General features: G+C 34.6%; 1 protein-coding gene across 4 annotated transcripts in view; it reads right to left on the bottom strand.

Annotated features, from left to right (window-relative positions):
- IFT80 (intraflagellar transport 80) overlaps nt 1–14,434 on the bottom strand; it is a 109,210-nt gene that overhangs the window by 64,889 nt on the left and 29,887 nt on the right. For 3 of the 4 annotated variants that reach the window (XR_013994318.1, XM_081064282.1, XM_081064284.1), the window contains 3 exons: nt 9,860–9,969; nt 6,084–6,173; nt 5,211–5,348 (listed from right to left, as the gene is read on the bottom strand). Coding sequence is in view for 3 of the 4 variants with exons in the window: in XM_081064282.1 (XP_080920408.1) it covers nt 5,211–5,348; nt 6,084–6,173; nt 9,860–9,969 (338 nt within the window). In the remaining variant the exon portion in view is untranslated. The remainder of the gene's footprint in view (nt 1–5,210; nt 5,349–6,083; nt 6,174–9,859; nt 9,970–14,434) is intronic. The other variant, XM_081064283.1, reaches the window with a different exon arrangement.

Here is a 14,434-nt window from a genome sequence, read left to right as displayed (position 1 = left end):
TATAAGTCAGCACTGGGCCTGCTCAGGGATGGTTTCTATTTCTTTTTTTTCCTGTCAAGGGGCCATACTTTCCGGCCTCTTTGAATGCCATGTAACGTTTTTGTTTAAAAATAGATGATCTGAATATTATAATGTGGTAACTCTGGAAATCAGATTCTCCCCCCTCCCCATGGTTTGCTATTGTTGCTTTTTAGAGGGTTGTAGTCACTTGTTTACTGACTTTTCCAAACTATTTTTGCCAAGACTATTCCTTTTATGTGTGGTCACTGAAGTCTCCGTTCTGTTAAGTCAGAGGTCAGCTTATGATGTGACAGAGCCAAAAAGAAAGAAAAAAAATACTCTCCCACTCTGCCAGTTGGCTCTGAGCTGGGGCACTCATTAACACTTAGCCGGGCCCTATAACACTGCCTTAGCCTTTACCTCCTGCCTGTGATCCAAAGCTCTGCCCAAAGATCACCGGTGACATGAACTTAGCATCCTTTCATGTCTTTTCTGAGCCTGTGTCTGGCCCTGGGCATGTGTGTTGCACTCTGGATGCCTCAGTATATGTGAGAGCCCCCCAGACCTCTGCTCTCCCATGTATCTTCCTCCTTCCTAGGCTTTTTGGTCTGTGTGCTGCTTGCCCCATCCACCATCCCTTGCCTCAGGTGGCTTGGGTAGTAAGTCTTTACATAGTTTCAACAGATGTCACCTGGGAAGCCACCCCAGCTCTGAGAGATTTCCAAAGGAGGCAAACAAAAACAAGGCTCTGTGTCAGTCCTCAGGAACCATCAACAGGTCAAAATGTACAACAATTTTTTGAGAACATGGTCCATATTGTTCCCTCTGGCACCAGCAACCTGCACCAGAACACAGGGTACGATCCCCATGGCCACTGCCAAGCTGGGAATGAGGGATGGTAAGCAGGTAAGCGAAAAATGTCACAGTGTTTTCTTACCAAAATTTAGCAGCATCTTTCTTCATTAAGCATTTCCCCTGGTTGCTATAAGTTTTAAATTAGATTCCAGAACTCTGAAAAAGTTGAATCTGACATTTTTTGCCAGTTTAATGGTTGCTTGAGTAGAAGGTCCAATCCTTGGAGCTCCTACTCCACCATTTTCTGTGACATCACTCCTCTTTTGCTCATTTTTATTGAAGAATTTTTAAAAGATATTTATTGCATCTCTATAATTGATATCTTTCATTAAGAAAGGTTCACACTATACAAAATCATAAAAGGAAGAGGACCCAAATGTATCCAGCAACAATGGTTATACTTCAAGCCATATAGTTAGAGACATGGGTATACTGCTTTACTTAAGTGCGATCATAGGATAAAATGCTCTCCTGAAACCTGGTCTTTTTACTAATAAATTATGGATATTTTTCCATGTTACTCAACATAACCTCTCTTCCCCATTTTCAATGAGTTGAGAGGGTAGTCCCTTTTAGATAACAGAATAACAACCTAATTAGTCTCCTAGTTGGGGACATCTAATTTATTTCTAATTTTTACTATTATAATACTATAATAAAATCATCTTTGTATAATTGTACAATAATCTCTTTAGAGCAAATTCCTAGAAGTGGGATCCCTAGGTCAAAGAATACCTTACACTGGGGATATGTATTATCAAACTACCCTTCAAAAAGATTGAATCAATCCACATTCCCAACAACACTGTATAAATGAGGATGCTCATTTCCTCCTACTTGAGAGAACCCAAGGTTTTTAACTCCTTGTTAAGCTTTGCAACCTATTGGGTAAAATACCTAATAGAGTTCTTTATTTTATATTTATCTATTAGTTAAATAGATAAATAGGACATCCTTTCATGTTTATATTGGCCATTTGCCTTTGTTTTGTGAACTGACTATCCATGTCATCTGGCTATTTTCCGTGATAATTCCTTGAACAGTGCATCTCAAACAGCTCTCCCTCTCCACTTCACTTTGAGAATCGCTGCAGTAGTTAGCACAGCTCTCAAATGTGCAGAGCTGATTTTTAAAACTCATGATCAATTATTTTAAATAAAATGTTGCTATGTAAGGAATGATAATAGCAGGACAGCTGCTACCAGGCCCGCCTTCTCACAGATAACACCTATACACTCCAGACAAAACACAAAAACAACTACTTGAAGACTGGAGAGCAATCAAAAGCAGGCAGACAGCCACTCTGGAAAACAGTTTGGCCATTCCTCAAAAACATAGAGTTAAACATTCTCTAAAAATAGAGTTACTATTTAACCCAGTAATTCCACTCCTAAGTATATACTCAAGAGAAATGAAAACACACAGGTACGTCCACACAAAAAATTATACCCATGCAAAGCAGCATTATCCATAATAAAAAAATTGAAACAACCCAAATGTCTATCAATTGATAAATGGATAAACAAAACGTGTCATATTTATATCATGGAATATTATTTGTCCATAAAAAGAAAAGATGTACTGATATATGCTACAACATGGATGAACCTTTAAAATATTAGGCTAAGTGAAAGAAGCCACAAACCATAATGTTATTCCATTGATACATATTGGCCTAACATGTATCAGAATAGATACATATTCTGTATCTATTACAGAATATGTAATAAATATTACATATTATCTAGAATACACAAATCCGTAGAGAAAGAAAGTAGACTAGTGGTTGCCAGGGGCTGGGGATGATGTTGGGAGAAACAGGGATTAACAGTTAGTGAGTATGAGATTCCCTATAGAGGGGAGGAAAATGTGCTGAAATAGAGTGTAGTAAACTGTACACTTTAAATGGATAAATGTATAGTATATGACTTATATCTCAATAAAGCTGTTAAAGCAAAAAGCAGTCAGAAACTTGAGGGGAGTCAAATGTTGAAAGAAGGGCACAGTATTGACTGAATTTCCATTTTTTTATAATCTTTTACCTGAGAGCAGGCCCGACTTGGTGCCTGCACCCCTGTTCCTATGGTATCAAAGCAATATTTCCAATATACGAATATTATCATGTTAGCACCCACCATCCATGGTTCTCTACTGATTAACATACTGGTTTTCCAACTTCATTGTTTCAGCTGTTCAAAGAAAATCTTATATTGGATGCTAGTAGTAAACCTTATTAATGTGTAGCTTCTCTGGTTGCAGGTGGCAAGAAAGACCAGGAGTTTAACACTCTCACCTGTTTTCCACCCACAGCAACACTTAAGGGGGGGAGGGGGCTCCACAGAAAATAGATTTTAAAAGATTAAGTTCTAAACTCTCTTTCATGGTAAACAAGATCCGGTCTGAGAATGTCTTCTCTGTATTCTTTCCTGGCACTTATCCTATTAAATCTTACTGACATTGCACGAAAGCACCATATTTTATACTTTGATGACAAGAGGTTCCTTTAGCCTGCACCTCTCTTCCATGACTTGTCTCTCTGGAGAACTGCTAATTCTTCAAGCCTCTGCTCTCCAATCAGTGTCCCACAAGCAGAGGTAGGCTCTGCCACACCTTCACAGCGCTTGCACAAAACAAACCTTCTGTATAGCACTTATGGCACTGTACTTTAAGTCTTATAGTCAAATTCTCCCCTGGACTGTCAACAACTTGAATGAAAAGCTTAACAGCTTCCCATCCCCAGTTACTAAAATACTCTGATGAGTAGTATATGTTAATATTTAATGTCTATTGAATAAAAGAAAATCTATTTAAAATGTTAGTCTCAAGTCCTTAAAAAATTATTACACTATATTCATCTATTCAGTTGAACAAAGTAAAAGGAAAATCCTTTGAGAAAGTTTACTTTTTCAGATTAGTTAACATTTTAAAAATAGGTTTAGTGCTTAATAAAGTAAATCTCTAATTCACTTATTCAGATGAATTCAATGCCTCAAGCTTTTAAATTTTTTAAATATTTTCATCAAATTGGCAAATTAAAATTATTACGCTTAAATTCACTTATCAATGAATTGCTGAGTATCTACTGTGTTGTACAGATAATCATTAAGCTATGGGATCTTATAAACTATCTAGGGAGGCAAAAATAATATACATGAAACTAAAATGGACAGTATAAGAGCACAATGCATTGTGAAAATGAGAGCACATATATTTACAGACTTAGAATCATTGATAGAAAATTAGATGGAAATGAGATCATCTGATCTAATGTCCTGATGTTATAACTAAGAGAGATGGAGGTGAGAGAAGTTATAAAAATAGGTTAAACTTTAGATTATCTATGAAAGGTATCTTGAAAGGAAGTCGAACATGAGATGAGCCCTAAAGAATGGGTAGAACTCAGTAAGTATTAGAAGGAGCTGAGAGCATTTCATGAAAAAAGATGACTAAGAACATTAGTTGGGGCTGAGAAGATGCCTGAACCAGTGTTCAATCTGATCTGAGTACAGATACAAATTAGGGAGTTGTGAGCGGAAGCACTGAATGGATTTTTATGGCACCCGGTTTCAGAGAACTTTTAAAGCCAGGCTGAGGACTTTATATTCTACATCATAGAAAACAAGCAACCAGAAAACTTAACAGGTCATTCATAAAGCTCTAAAAATTCTAAGTTAACTGTCTTATTTTGGAATTGAGTAAAATAAGCCACAGAACGATTCTGTGACTTCCTCATAGTCAAGAGTAGCATGGAACAGCCCCACTCACCTAATGCTGCTGCTTCTGGAGCACTTTGATGAAACAACTTATTCTCCAAGTGCAATGGGTAAATGCTATTGAGCTTGGCTGTTTGCCTAAGTTCTAAACAAAGTTTGTGTGAAGAAAGGCATATTCTCTTGTGAGGAAAAAGTCTCACTCAAACATGAATTTTTGACAAAAACCAACGTCCTTTGGTTTTAAAATGACCATTCTTAAAATTTACTATCAACTCTATCAAAAATATGCAACCCAAATTTTTGTATGGAACATATGGACAGTGAAAAAACAGTTTAAAACTAACTCTCCATATTGATTGGGCATGAATTTTAATACTTTGTTCCTTCACCATTTTTTACAATTATGCTTAAAATAAGTATTTCCAGAAAGACAAATAGTAGAGAACATACCTATTCTTCAAACTTAAAGAGCTTGGTTCCATAAATCTGGAATTGATTGAACCACTATATTAAGAAGACAAACCAGAAAGATTCAGTCCAATGTATTCATTGAAAATGTTTTTTAAAGATTGAGAACCAGGTGTGTTGTACATTACCACATTTATGACAGCACATCTGTGATTGCTCACCACTATAACTCACCCCGGTTTTATCACACAAGCGTAAAGTATGAAACGATCCAACAGCAAATAATTCTCCATCTGGAGCCCAGGCAACTGAGGTAATAGGATGTTCGTGAGGTTGTGAATTGTACAGAGGGCGGCCATAACTATCCCATACCTACAAAAGCAAATTTTAAAAAATATTTCATAACCGTTACCACATTATTACAAATTTGTACTCCAATAAAGTTCAAGTAAAGATCTAGAAATCACCACTTTACAATATTAGCAATTAAATGTTTTTACTATCACACAAGGGAGGGGTAAGCTGTATTCCTTGAAACCTAACTATCTTGAAAAAATATAACATTGTGGTAATTTTCAGAATTTACTAAGTCTTTGATTAATCATAAAACTTACCCATCTTAAGTCCTTTGAAACTTAAAAATAAAGTTTTGAGATGATCAGTTTTTTGCTTAAATTCTTTCTGTCCAGTTAAGTGCTCTATCAACTTTCCCTACAAGTTTTTGTTTCAATTAAATTTCCTCTAACTATAGTTATATTAAATCTTGTTGTTCCCCCAAAATTATTTTGGTCTGAAGCTGATCAATGTTTAATAAACCAATAAGGCTGATTTTTAAAAATCTGAATTGATTTAAATTGAGTCACTAAATCTAGGAGTTGTATTTATGTTGCTACTTATTAAATCAAATTCTATAGGTCAGTGAGATAGGCCAATAAGAAAGTCAAAACACTAAAACACCACTTAAATTTATAAAATAACAATTTGCTAACGTATTAGAGTTAAATGACATGGCTAAAGTGAAGAACTAAAAGAATATTCTCAGATGCTAAATACTTTTCACCTATATTTGATTCTTTCAACTAGGTGGTAAGTTCAAACATCACATACCTTATATTTACAGTCTTCACCAGCAGATAAAATTAAATCATTGACTGAGTTCCAATCTACTTTTAAAATAATGCCATCATGAGCTTTCCACTATGAGAAAAAAATAAGATATTAATTATAACTTTAAGAGTACTGAAAAAAACTTTTTTATAGAAGAAGACATTTTGCCCTTTCTAATGATTCTCTTGTCCTCTCCTTGGAGATTCCCATCTTCCTTTCATAGCCATTATGCATTAAGCTCATTTGCTTGTTTCATTTCTAATTTATACTGATGAAAGCACCTAGCACTATGACATCCACTATATAGCTTACGTCCTTATGAATTTCCTCAGTTGCCTGAACTCCAGATGGAAAATCATTTGCTGTTGAACTATTCCAAACTTGACATTTGTGTGAACACTGGAACAGAAAACGTTATGTATTCCAAAGCTTAGTTAAATCCAAATCTTGTTCTCCTTTGTACAGTTGATCCCATTACTGATACTGCCTTCATTCTTGTTTACTCTCTTCTTTTTTTAAGAAAAACTTCTACTACACGAACATCTTCTTTAGTACTTTCTTCATCCTCTTCTGCATATTCTCCTAAGTATCATTCTCTTTACCCTCATGTCTCCAGAGTAATCACTGAACTACCCTGAGAAGCTTCTGCTGCATTACCCCTATAACAAAAGGACATATGAGTATTCCACAGATATCTATATACTCTGTATTCTATACATATATAGAATGCATAGATATGATCTATACATATATAGAATGCATATATATGTATATATGTGTGTATAAGTGACCCAGAAATAGACAATCTAGAAAGTAAACATGGATGTCTTCTTGCTCTTAAATATTATTCATATGTCCATTAGCTATTACTACACATGTAATTAAAAGCTGTCTTTCACCATGTTTAGCTGTCTTTCACCATGTTATTCATATGTCCATTAGCTATTACTACACATGTAATTAAAAGCTGTCTTTCACCATGTTTAAAAGCTGTCTTTCACCATGCAGAATAATATAACTGAAAAAGAACTAATTTTCCTTGAAGATTATAAGGTACATTTTAACATCTTAGCCAATAACTTCATATCAAAGAGTGACCAATTTTAAGGGCTCTCTCTACAGACCCTTCCCAATCTATTATACGTAATGCATACAGAATAAAATATTAAATTATGGTCAAATAAGCTCTAAGAATAATTCATAGCTTGTTTTATTCAAGATACATAAAAATATACACTCTCAAAAAAAAATGTTTTGATAATATATGTTAAAATGCAATAATTCTCACAATTTACTGCCAAATTAACCCAATGTCCTAAATAAACAACAAGGACAAAAATAACAACATATAGACATACATATATAGGTAGATATACACACAGAGATCCTTAAGAGTTTAATTTTAAAGCGACAAAAATTAATTCTGCATATTCAAGTTAGAAACAATATTTGATTTAAATTTTCCTTATACAGTTGACCATTGAACAACATGGGTTTGAACCACCCATAGGTCCATGTATATGCAGATTTTTTTCAATAAATACTGTAAATGTATTTTCCTTATGATTTCCTTAATACCATTTTCTTTTCTCTAGCTTACTTTATTGTAGGAATACAGTAAGTATATAATACATGTAACATATAAAATATGTATTAATCGACTGTTTATGTCATCAGTAAGGCTTCCTGTCCACATTAGGCTATTTGCAGTTAAGTTTTGGGGGAGTCAAAACTTATACTTGGATTTTTGACTGTGTAAAGGTTGGCATCCCTAACTCCCATGTTGCTCAAGCCAACTGTACTGTGTTTTAGGACATCAACTTATATACTACATATATTCATACATAACGCACAGTTTTCAATTATTTCTCAATGTACTAGACACTCTGTGAAATTCCTTTGAACAATGAACTCCTTGACACCAGGATCTATGTTCTGCTTCACTATGGATCTCACACCTAGCACAGTGCCTGGTATATAGTAGGTATGTACCATATTTTCAGTAAATGAAAACAAAAGTCTCTTCACTATAAAATCAAGTTCTGGGTCTCTAGAAGAGTCCCTAGAGCTCTTAAGGGAAATGAGATATATACCTTTAAACAGCATTCTACAAGGAGGAGTTAGTTAAGCATTCTTTTTTGGGGAGACAATCCAAATTTGAGTATATGTTTATGACCAACGAGAACTGCTGCAGCTTTAATTTTCCAAAAAGAATGGAATATTTTCACCAAATTACTACTTTAACTCCTCCTCCACTCTAGCTGAATTTTGGTACCAGATATTCCCTCTACTACCTCCTGGCCCAAAGGTTCTAGCAAACCACTTAATTCTCATTTAATTTATCAATGTATTGATATAAGCATCTTCCTGAGTTTCACTTATATAAGCCTGATTACAGGTATTTAAACAAATCATATACTTATAAACGAAAAGATTCATCTTGCCTGTTTTTGCTATATAATTTCTTAGCAGATTTTCAGAGTGTAAGTGGTATGGAAGAACTTGGACTAAAGGCAGTCAGAACTGGTCTTCTTTTCCAGCTTCTTCCCTTTGCCCAAATTCTTTACCTTAGTTACCTAAGAGCAAGGACATGTATCTTCTATTTCTTGTTTGCCCCACTGTTCCTAGCAGACTGTTCTTCATGCAGTAAAATGTAAATACATGTTGATTATATGAAATATATATAGCATAATCTACATAGACGTTACTAATATGAAAGCTCAAAATCATTTCTATTTCCTTACTCCCCCAAATCTGTATCTTTTCAACTGTTAAATCTGATGCTACTTCTTCTTAAAACATCTCTACACCTGCTGTAGCCAAACTCCAGCACCAAATCCCTTCACCAGGACCTAGTCATTCTACATCTTTTTTCTGGCCTCCTTGGCTCTAATTTATTAGGGGCTGACTAAAAGGTAGAGACGATATAATAATGCATAATAATATAAATATATATATAAATATATATATTTATTTATATATATTTATAAATATATAAATAATATAAATAACCACTCCTCTATATTGAAAGCTTATTGTATGTACTCACTGTGCTCACTGTATGTACTATTCTGTGCACTTTGTAATTTAACTCACTTAATCCTCACAACAATCCTATGAGGTAGTTATTAGCATCACACCTAAGAGATGAGAGAGCTGAGGTGCAAAACTTGCACTGGAACCCAAGGCTTAAAGGTTTTCCATTAATTTGTCCTACTCTGACCTGTTTTCACTGCCACCACTGTTTTGCTTCCATATAATGGATAAAATTATATACACCTAATTTGTTCTAAACATTACATTGACTCCCCCTCCACTCTAAAAATACTAAAAGAATGCCAGAGTCTTAGAGAAGACTCAAAGTGTATTTGAACAGATGAGGAGGAAGATGATAGTGATGATAACAAAAAAAACCATAGTCTAAACAAGCTCTTAAAGTTTAATGATTTCATCCTGTTTTGTCTCAAATCTATACATTTGAGGCTGATTCTGCTAAATTTAAAGATGCTTATCATGCCAAATCATGTGACAATTTAGTAACTCAAAACACATTTATGATTTACTGCCATAATGTGAGTTGGAATAAGAAGGAAGTGAACCTTCTTGGAAACATAAGCTGATATTCCCTGTTCTATAATAAAGACTGATAAAATCACACACTTAAAAGCCTGAGACTTTAAAAAGACCACCCAGAAGAAAGGGACTCCTAAGAAAGTGACCTCTGACTTAGCAGCCTGGCAGATCCTTACAACAATTAACAAATGCCTGAGAAGTACCTGTAAAACTTTAGCATTTGGTTGAAGAGGTTTAATGATCAGCTGCTTGCCTGATGTGTAAAGAACCTTTTCTGAATCAGGGCCCCATGCGACTGAATACACTGGTGTTCCTGTAAAAAAAAAAAAAAAAAAAAAAAAAAAAGAAGAAAGAAAAGAAAAACCTGATAAACTTTAATTATTATGCCTTATGAAAAGGGAGAATGTTAAGAGGATCAAAAAAATAATTTGGGGTGTCATTTTGTTTCCTCTTAATTGAAAAACCTTTTTAAACGGGATTATATATAGCCTTATACTGAAGTACAGACTGGGTTAATATTACCATTGAAAATCTACCTTGACAACTGGAAAACTATTTTTTTTTTAAGTTTTTGGGGGAAGGGGAACAGGACTTAATTGGGAAACAGTGTGTACTTCCAGGACTTTTTTCCAAGTCAAGTTGTTGTCCTTTCAATCTTAGTTGTGGAGGGCGCAGCTCAGCTCCAGATCCAGGTGCCATTGCTAGTTGCAGGGGGCGCAGCCTACCATCCCTTGCGGAAGTCGAACCAGCAACCTTGTGGTTGAGAGGACACACTCCAACCAATGAGCCATCCGGGAGCTCAGCGGCAGCTCAGCTCAAGGTGCCGTGATCAATCTTACTTGCAGGGGGCAGAGCCCACCATTCCTTGGGGGACTCGAGGAATTGAACTGGCAACCTTGTGGTTGAGAGCCCACTGGCCCATGTGGGAATCGAACCAGAAGCCTTCGGAGTTAGGAGCATAGAGATCTAACCGCCTGAGCCACCGGGCCAGCCCTGGAAAAGTATTTTTTAACTAATTTTGATCTTGCTGAGGAAGATGGAGTTTTTAAGAATTGTATCATTGAAAAATACATGATATAGACACACTACATTATTTTAAGATCTAAAGAGGTATATAGGAGGCATCCTTTTCCATCAACAGCCATCAGTGTTTAAACTGACTTGAGGCATAACTGACTTAAATTTTCCACACAAATATAGACATTATATTCATCTTATAGATTATTTCCCATTCCTGATGTTGCTACAGGCCGCAGTACTTTCCTTCAACTGCTGTTGAAGCAGTCTAATGAATAGAAATCATCCAACCCCCAAATAATCTATCTCTCCCATCTATGAATTCATAAATGGCAAAATAAATATCAGATTAGGGAAAGTTTTTCTATCAATAAAGTGTGGCTTTGGCCTGAAAGCTAGGCTAAAAAGGGATCAAATGTCCTATAACCAGGACAAAGTTGACTCCACTTCCAGGGGAAAGGTACGAGTTTGATTTACTTATCACACAAAAAACTATATTAAATGCTAGACTGTTTTCAATTTCCTAGAATAGGAACTTAAGAGATGGTATTTCTTAACTCAATTACTTTCTAGATTACCTAATATCTTCTGGAAGGCTGTACTTTATGTGATCCTAGTTTTTCAAAAAATGAATATCATAACTGTTGAAAGCATTAAATATTTGTACTCCACTGTATGACCCAATTACCTCTTCATTAGGGAAGTGAATCAGGTTATAAAATTAATCTATGAAATATTAACCCACCTGTATATATAAAACCAAGCCTTTAAAAGTTGTCTAGGTCTCCTAAGCCAGACCATTATAGCAGTTGACTTTCTGAGAACGAATGAGTGAATGTTTCAGGAATTTACTTTCTCAATAGAAATGAAATGTGAATATGAGGATTTATGGTCAATCAATATTTAATTATTTATTTAAACAGTAAATCCAACCGATGCTAATCAACAGGGAATAATCAGTAATCAATGGGGACTACATTTCAGCAAGATAAAAGCTTGTGTTCAAGTGGCATCCTACTCTTTTTGTGTCATTTTCTTCCCAGTCAGAATACAACTGGGAGCAAGTCTCAGTCATTTACAAGACTTAGAAAGTCTAATTTAAACCTAGTCCAAAAAAATCCTGAAGCATGTCTTCCACAGTTTAGGTAAGACATTTTATTGCATCTAAATATCCTGTTTAGTCAATGACATCTAGGATTGTTCTGTATCAGAGGAACCTACAGATGGCCAGTGAAACAGCCAACCTCCGAAGGCACTCCTCCTTCTTCTGTACTTGGTAAGTACGCTCTCTTGGAATATTCTTTGGAAGTAGCCAGGAGCTGACCTGGGCTTCAAAAGTATACTTTCTTGGAGCTGATGGGCCCTGAAAAATCAAACTGTTCCCAATATTCCCCAATTAAAAAAATTAAAAAAAAAAAAAAGAACAAGTATACCTTTAAATAAACAGAGCTCAACTCTAATAAACTCCCCGGAAAATGTAAATAAAAATTTCACATATCTCAAATGTGGTTCTTGGGTGAGAACTGGGAGGCAACGGGAGGAAAGCTTATTTGATAAGGTGGTGGAATTATAGGTACTTTCTTAATTTCCGTTATTATAGTTGTAATTATTGTGCAAAAAAGTAAATTAGTATATTTTAATTACAGACTATCAAATCTTCAAGAATACATTTGATAAAATTACACTTTCCTGGGGTACATATTAAACTATGACAAATATCTACCCCCAAGGAAATAATTCAGTAAATACAACTCCTATTGAGTTATACAGGATGTGACTCTAGCCCTTCAGTTGTGGTAAAAGGCACAGTTGGGGTATAGGATGAGGAGCTAGGGACGCTTTTGTCCTCTTTAACATTGACTTTGTGGCCCCATCAAGTCAGCTGTGTCACCATTTCCTTGTTTATAAAACTTATAGCTCTTCAGAATACTTATTTTTCCTTTTGGGACATGGAGATTATTCATTTCCTGTTTATAAAACAATTTTTTAAACAATAATAATGTTAAAGAAACAGGTATAATAACTTATGGTTTAAAACAAAATAAGCTTATGGAGAACAGTTAAAATAATTCCTTGGTTATAACATGTGGTTTTTAACCACATTCCTTCCATCAAAAAATAAATATGGAGCTATTTATGATAAATAAGCAACCCTAAATAAGATCAACAGCTAAGTCTCATTAGTTCAATCTTCCTAACCATCAATATTCAAAATGGATAAAACATCAAGAACTAAGAGAAGTCTTCATTATATTCACCCCTTATAATAAAATATTAAGTGTGGCATTACTGTATATATGAATGTTTCCTTTTCTAAAAGGAGATATACTACACATCACTGTATAATTTCCCAATTTGGGTAGTTCCAATAAAGATTATTATTGAAAGTGGATGAATTAGCTTCATAAAGAAAATAATGATTTCTATTATGATGAAATCACTCTGTTAGCATTTGAAACAAAACCATAATATATACAATGTTTTAAAACACATACTTATTAAAACACTGAATTATTCCTAGTGCTACACTTCACTTTACAAAGTCAGGTGGAAATAACATATTTAGCTTTTCAGATTGAATAACTTTAAAACAAGATGTTTTTAATTTCATCATTAACAAAAAATGGACCAAAAAAACAAAAATAGTTTTATTAGAGTTAAGTAATTTCTTGCTTTTTATATTGGGAATTTTTATTTATGTTCCATTTCAGTTAAGACACTCAAAAAGATCTTGTTTTTCTGACTTTGTACACTAAGATCATGTGACCTTTTTGACATTTTTTAAGAAACCACATGCACCTGGGGTTGTGTTAAATGTCAGACCCTTATCTCTCTGTAAAACAAATTATCTAAATTCTTTCAACCTGTTGAAGGCATTTTAAACCACAGAAGAGGAGACAAAAATGTATTTCAATTGTTTTAAGGAAGTACATGGTTAAATATACCATGTTTTTCACATTCATACTAAAAGGTATCCCCTAAAAATGTTGTTTTTGCATGTTTTTAAGAATGCTTTTGAAACAAACTCTTCACTATTATAATAAAGCATTAGCTATCTTTGCCTTGAATGCAATATAGGTCTAAACTAAGTGACTATAAATAAAGTGCTTAGAACAGAGTCTGGCACTATATAAACACTATCTGTTGGTGTCTGCTACTAGAAATTATTTTGTAATACAATAAGCAATCATTTATTTATTGTGTTGTTCATGGGAGTAGGTACTCTTTTTTCTTTGTTTGTTGCCAAATTAAGAATTCAAAAATGAAGAATTATTTCCTTCATTCTATTTGTAGGGACATGTACTAACAATAGGTAATCGAGTGGGATTTATTACAAAAAAAAGCAACTTTTTGTCACTGGGTCAGTACAGAGAAGAAGTTTAAATGAAGGCATTTGTTTCTTTAGTTTCTATCAGTCACATCTCATTTTGGGGATCTCGACTTCCCCCATAGCTTCACCTTTCACCTTTCTGTAACTGACTGTCACACTAATATTTCAGCCTTTACCTCTAAGCTCTAACGCAACAGTTCCACTTGCCCCAAAGACATCTCAGAACTTCAAACTCTACAAATACAAAGCTTTCATCCCTCCACACATATCCCCTCACTTATTCTTCCTTCTGAAATCTTTACCTCTTACAGGGTATCCATTCCTCTCAGCTACGGAGGATGGCTATTCCCTTTTTTCAAATCTATCACCACTGCCTCTGTTCAAGCCTTAATCAACACTAGCACAGAATATTTTAATAACCTTCCTACTG

Source organism: Rhinolophus hipposideros, assembly GCF_964194185.1.
Source record: "Rhinolophus hipposideros genome assembly, chromosome: 2".
Taxonomy (NCBI): domain Eukaryota; kingdom Metazoa; phylum Chordata; class Mammalia; order Chiroptera; family Rhinolophidae; genus Rhinolophus; species Rhinolophus hipposideros.
The sequence above is the reverse complement of the archived record's forward strand: the minus strand, read 5'-3'. Positions and strand labels throughout refer to the sequence as shown.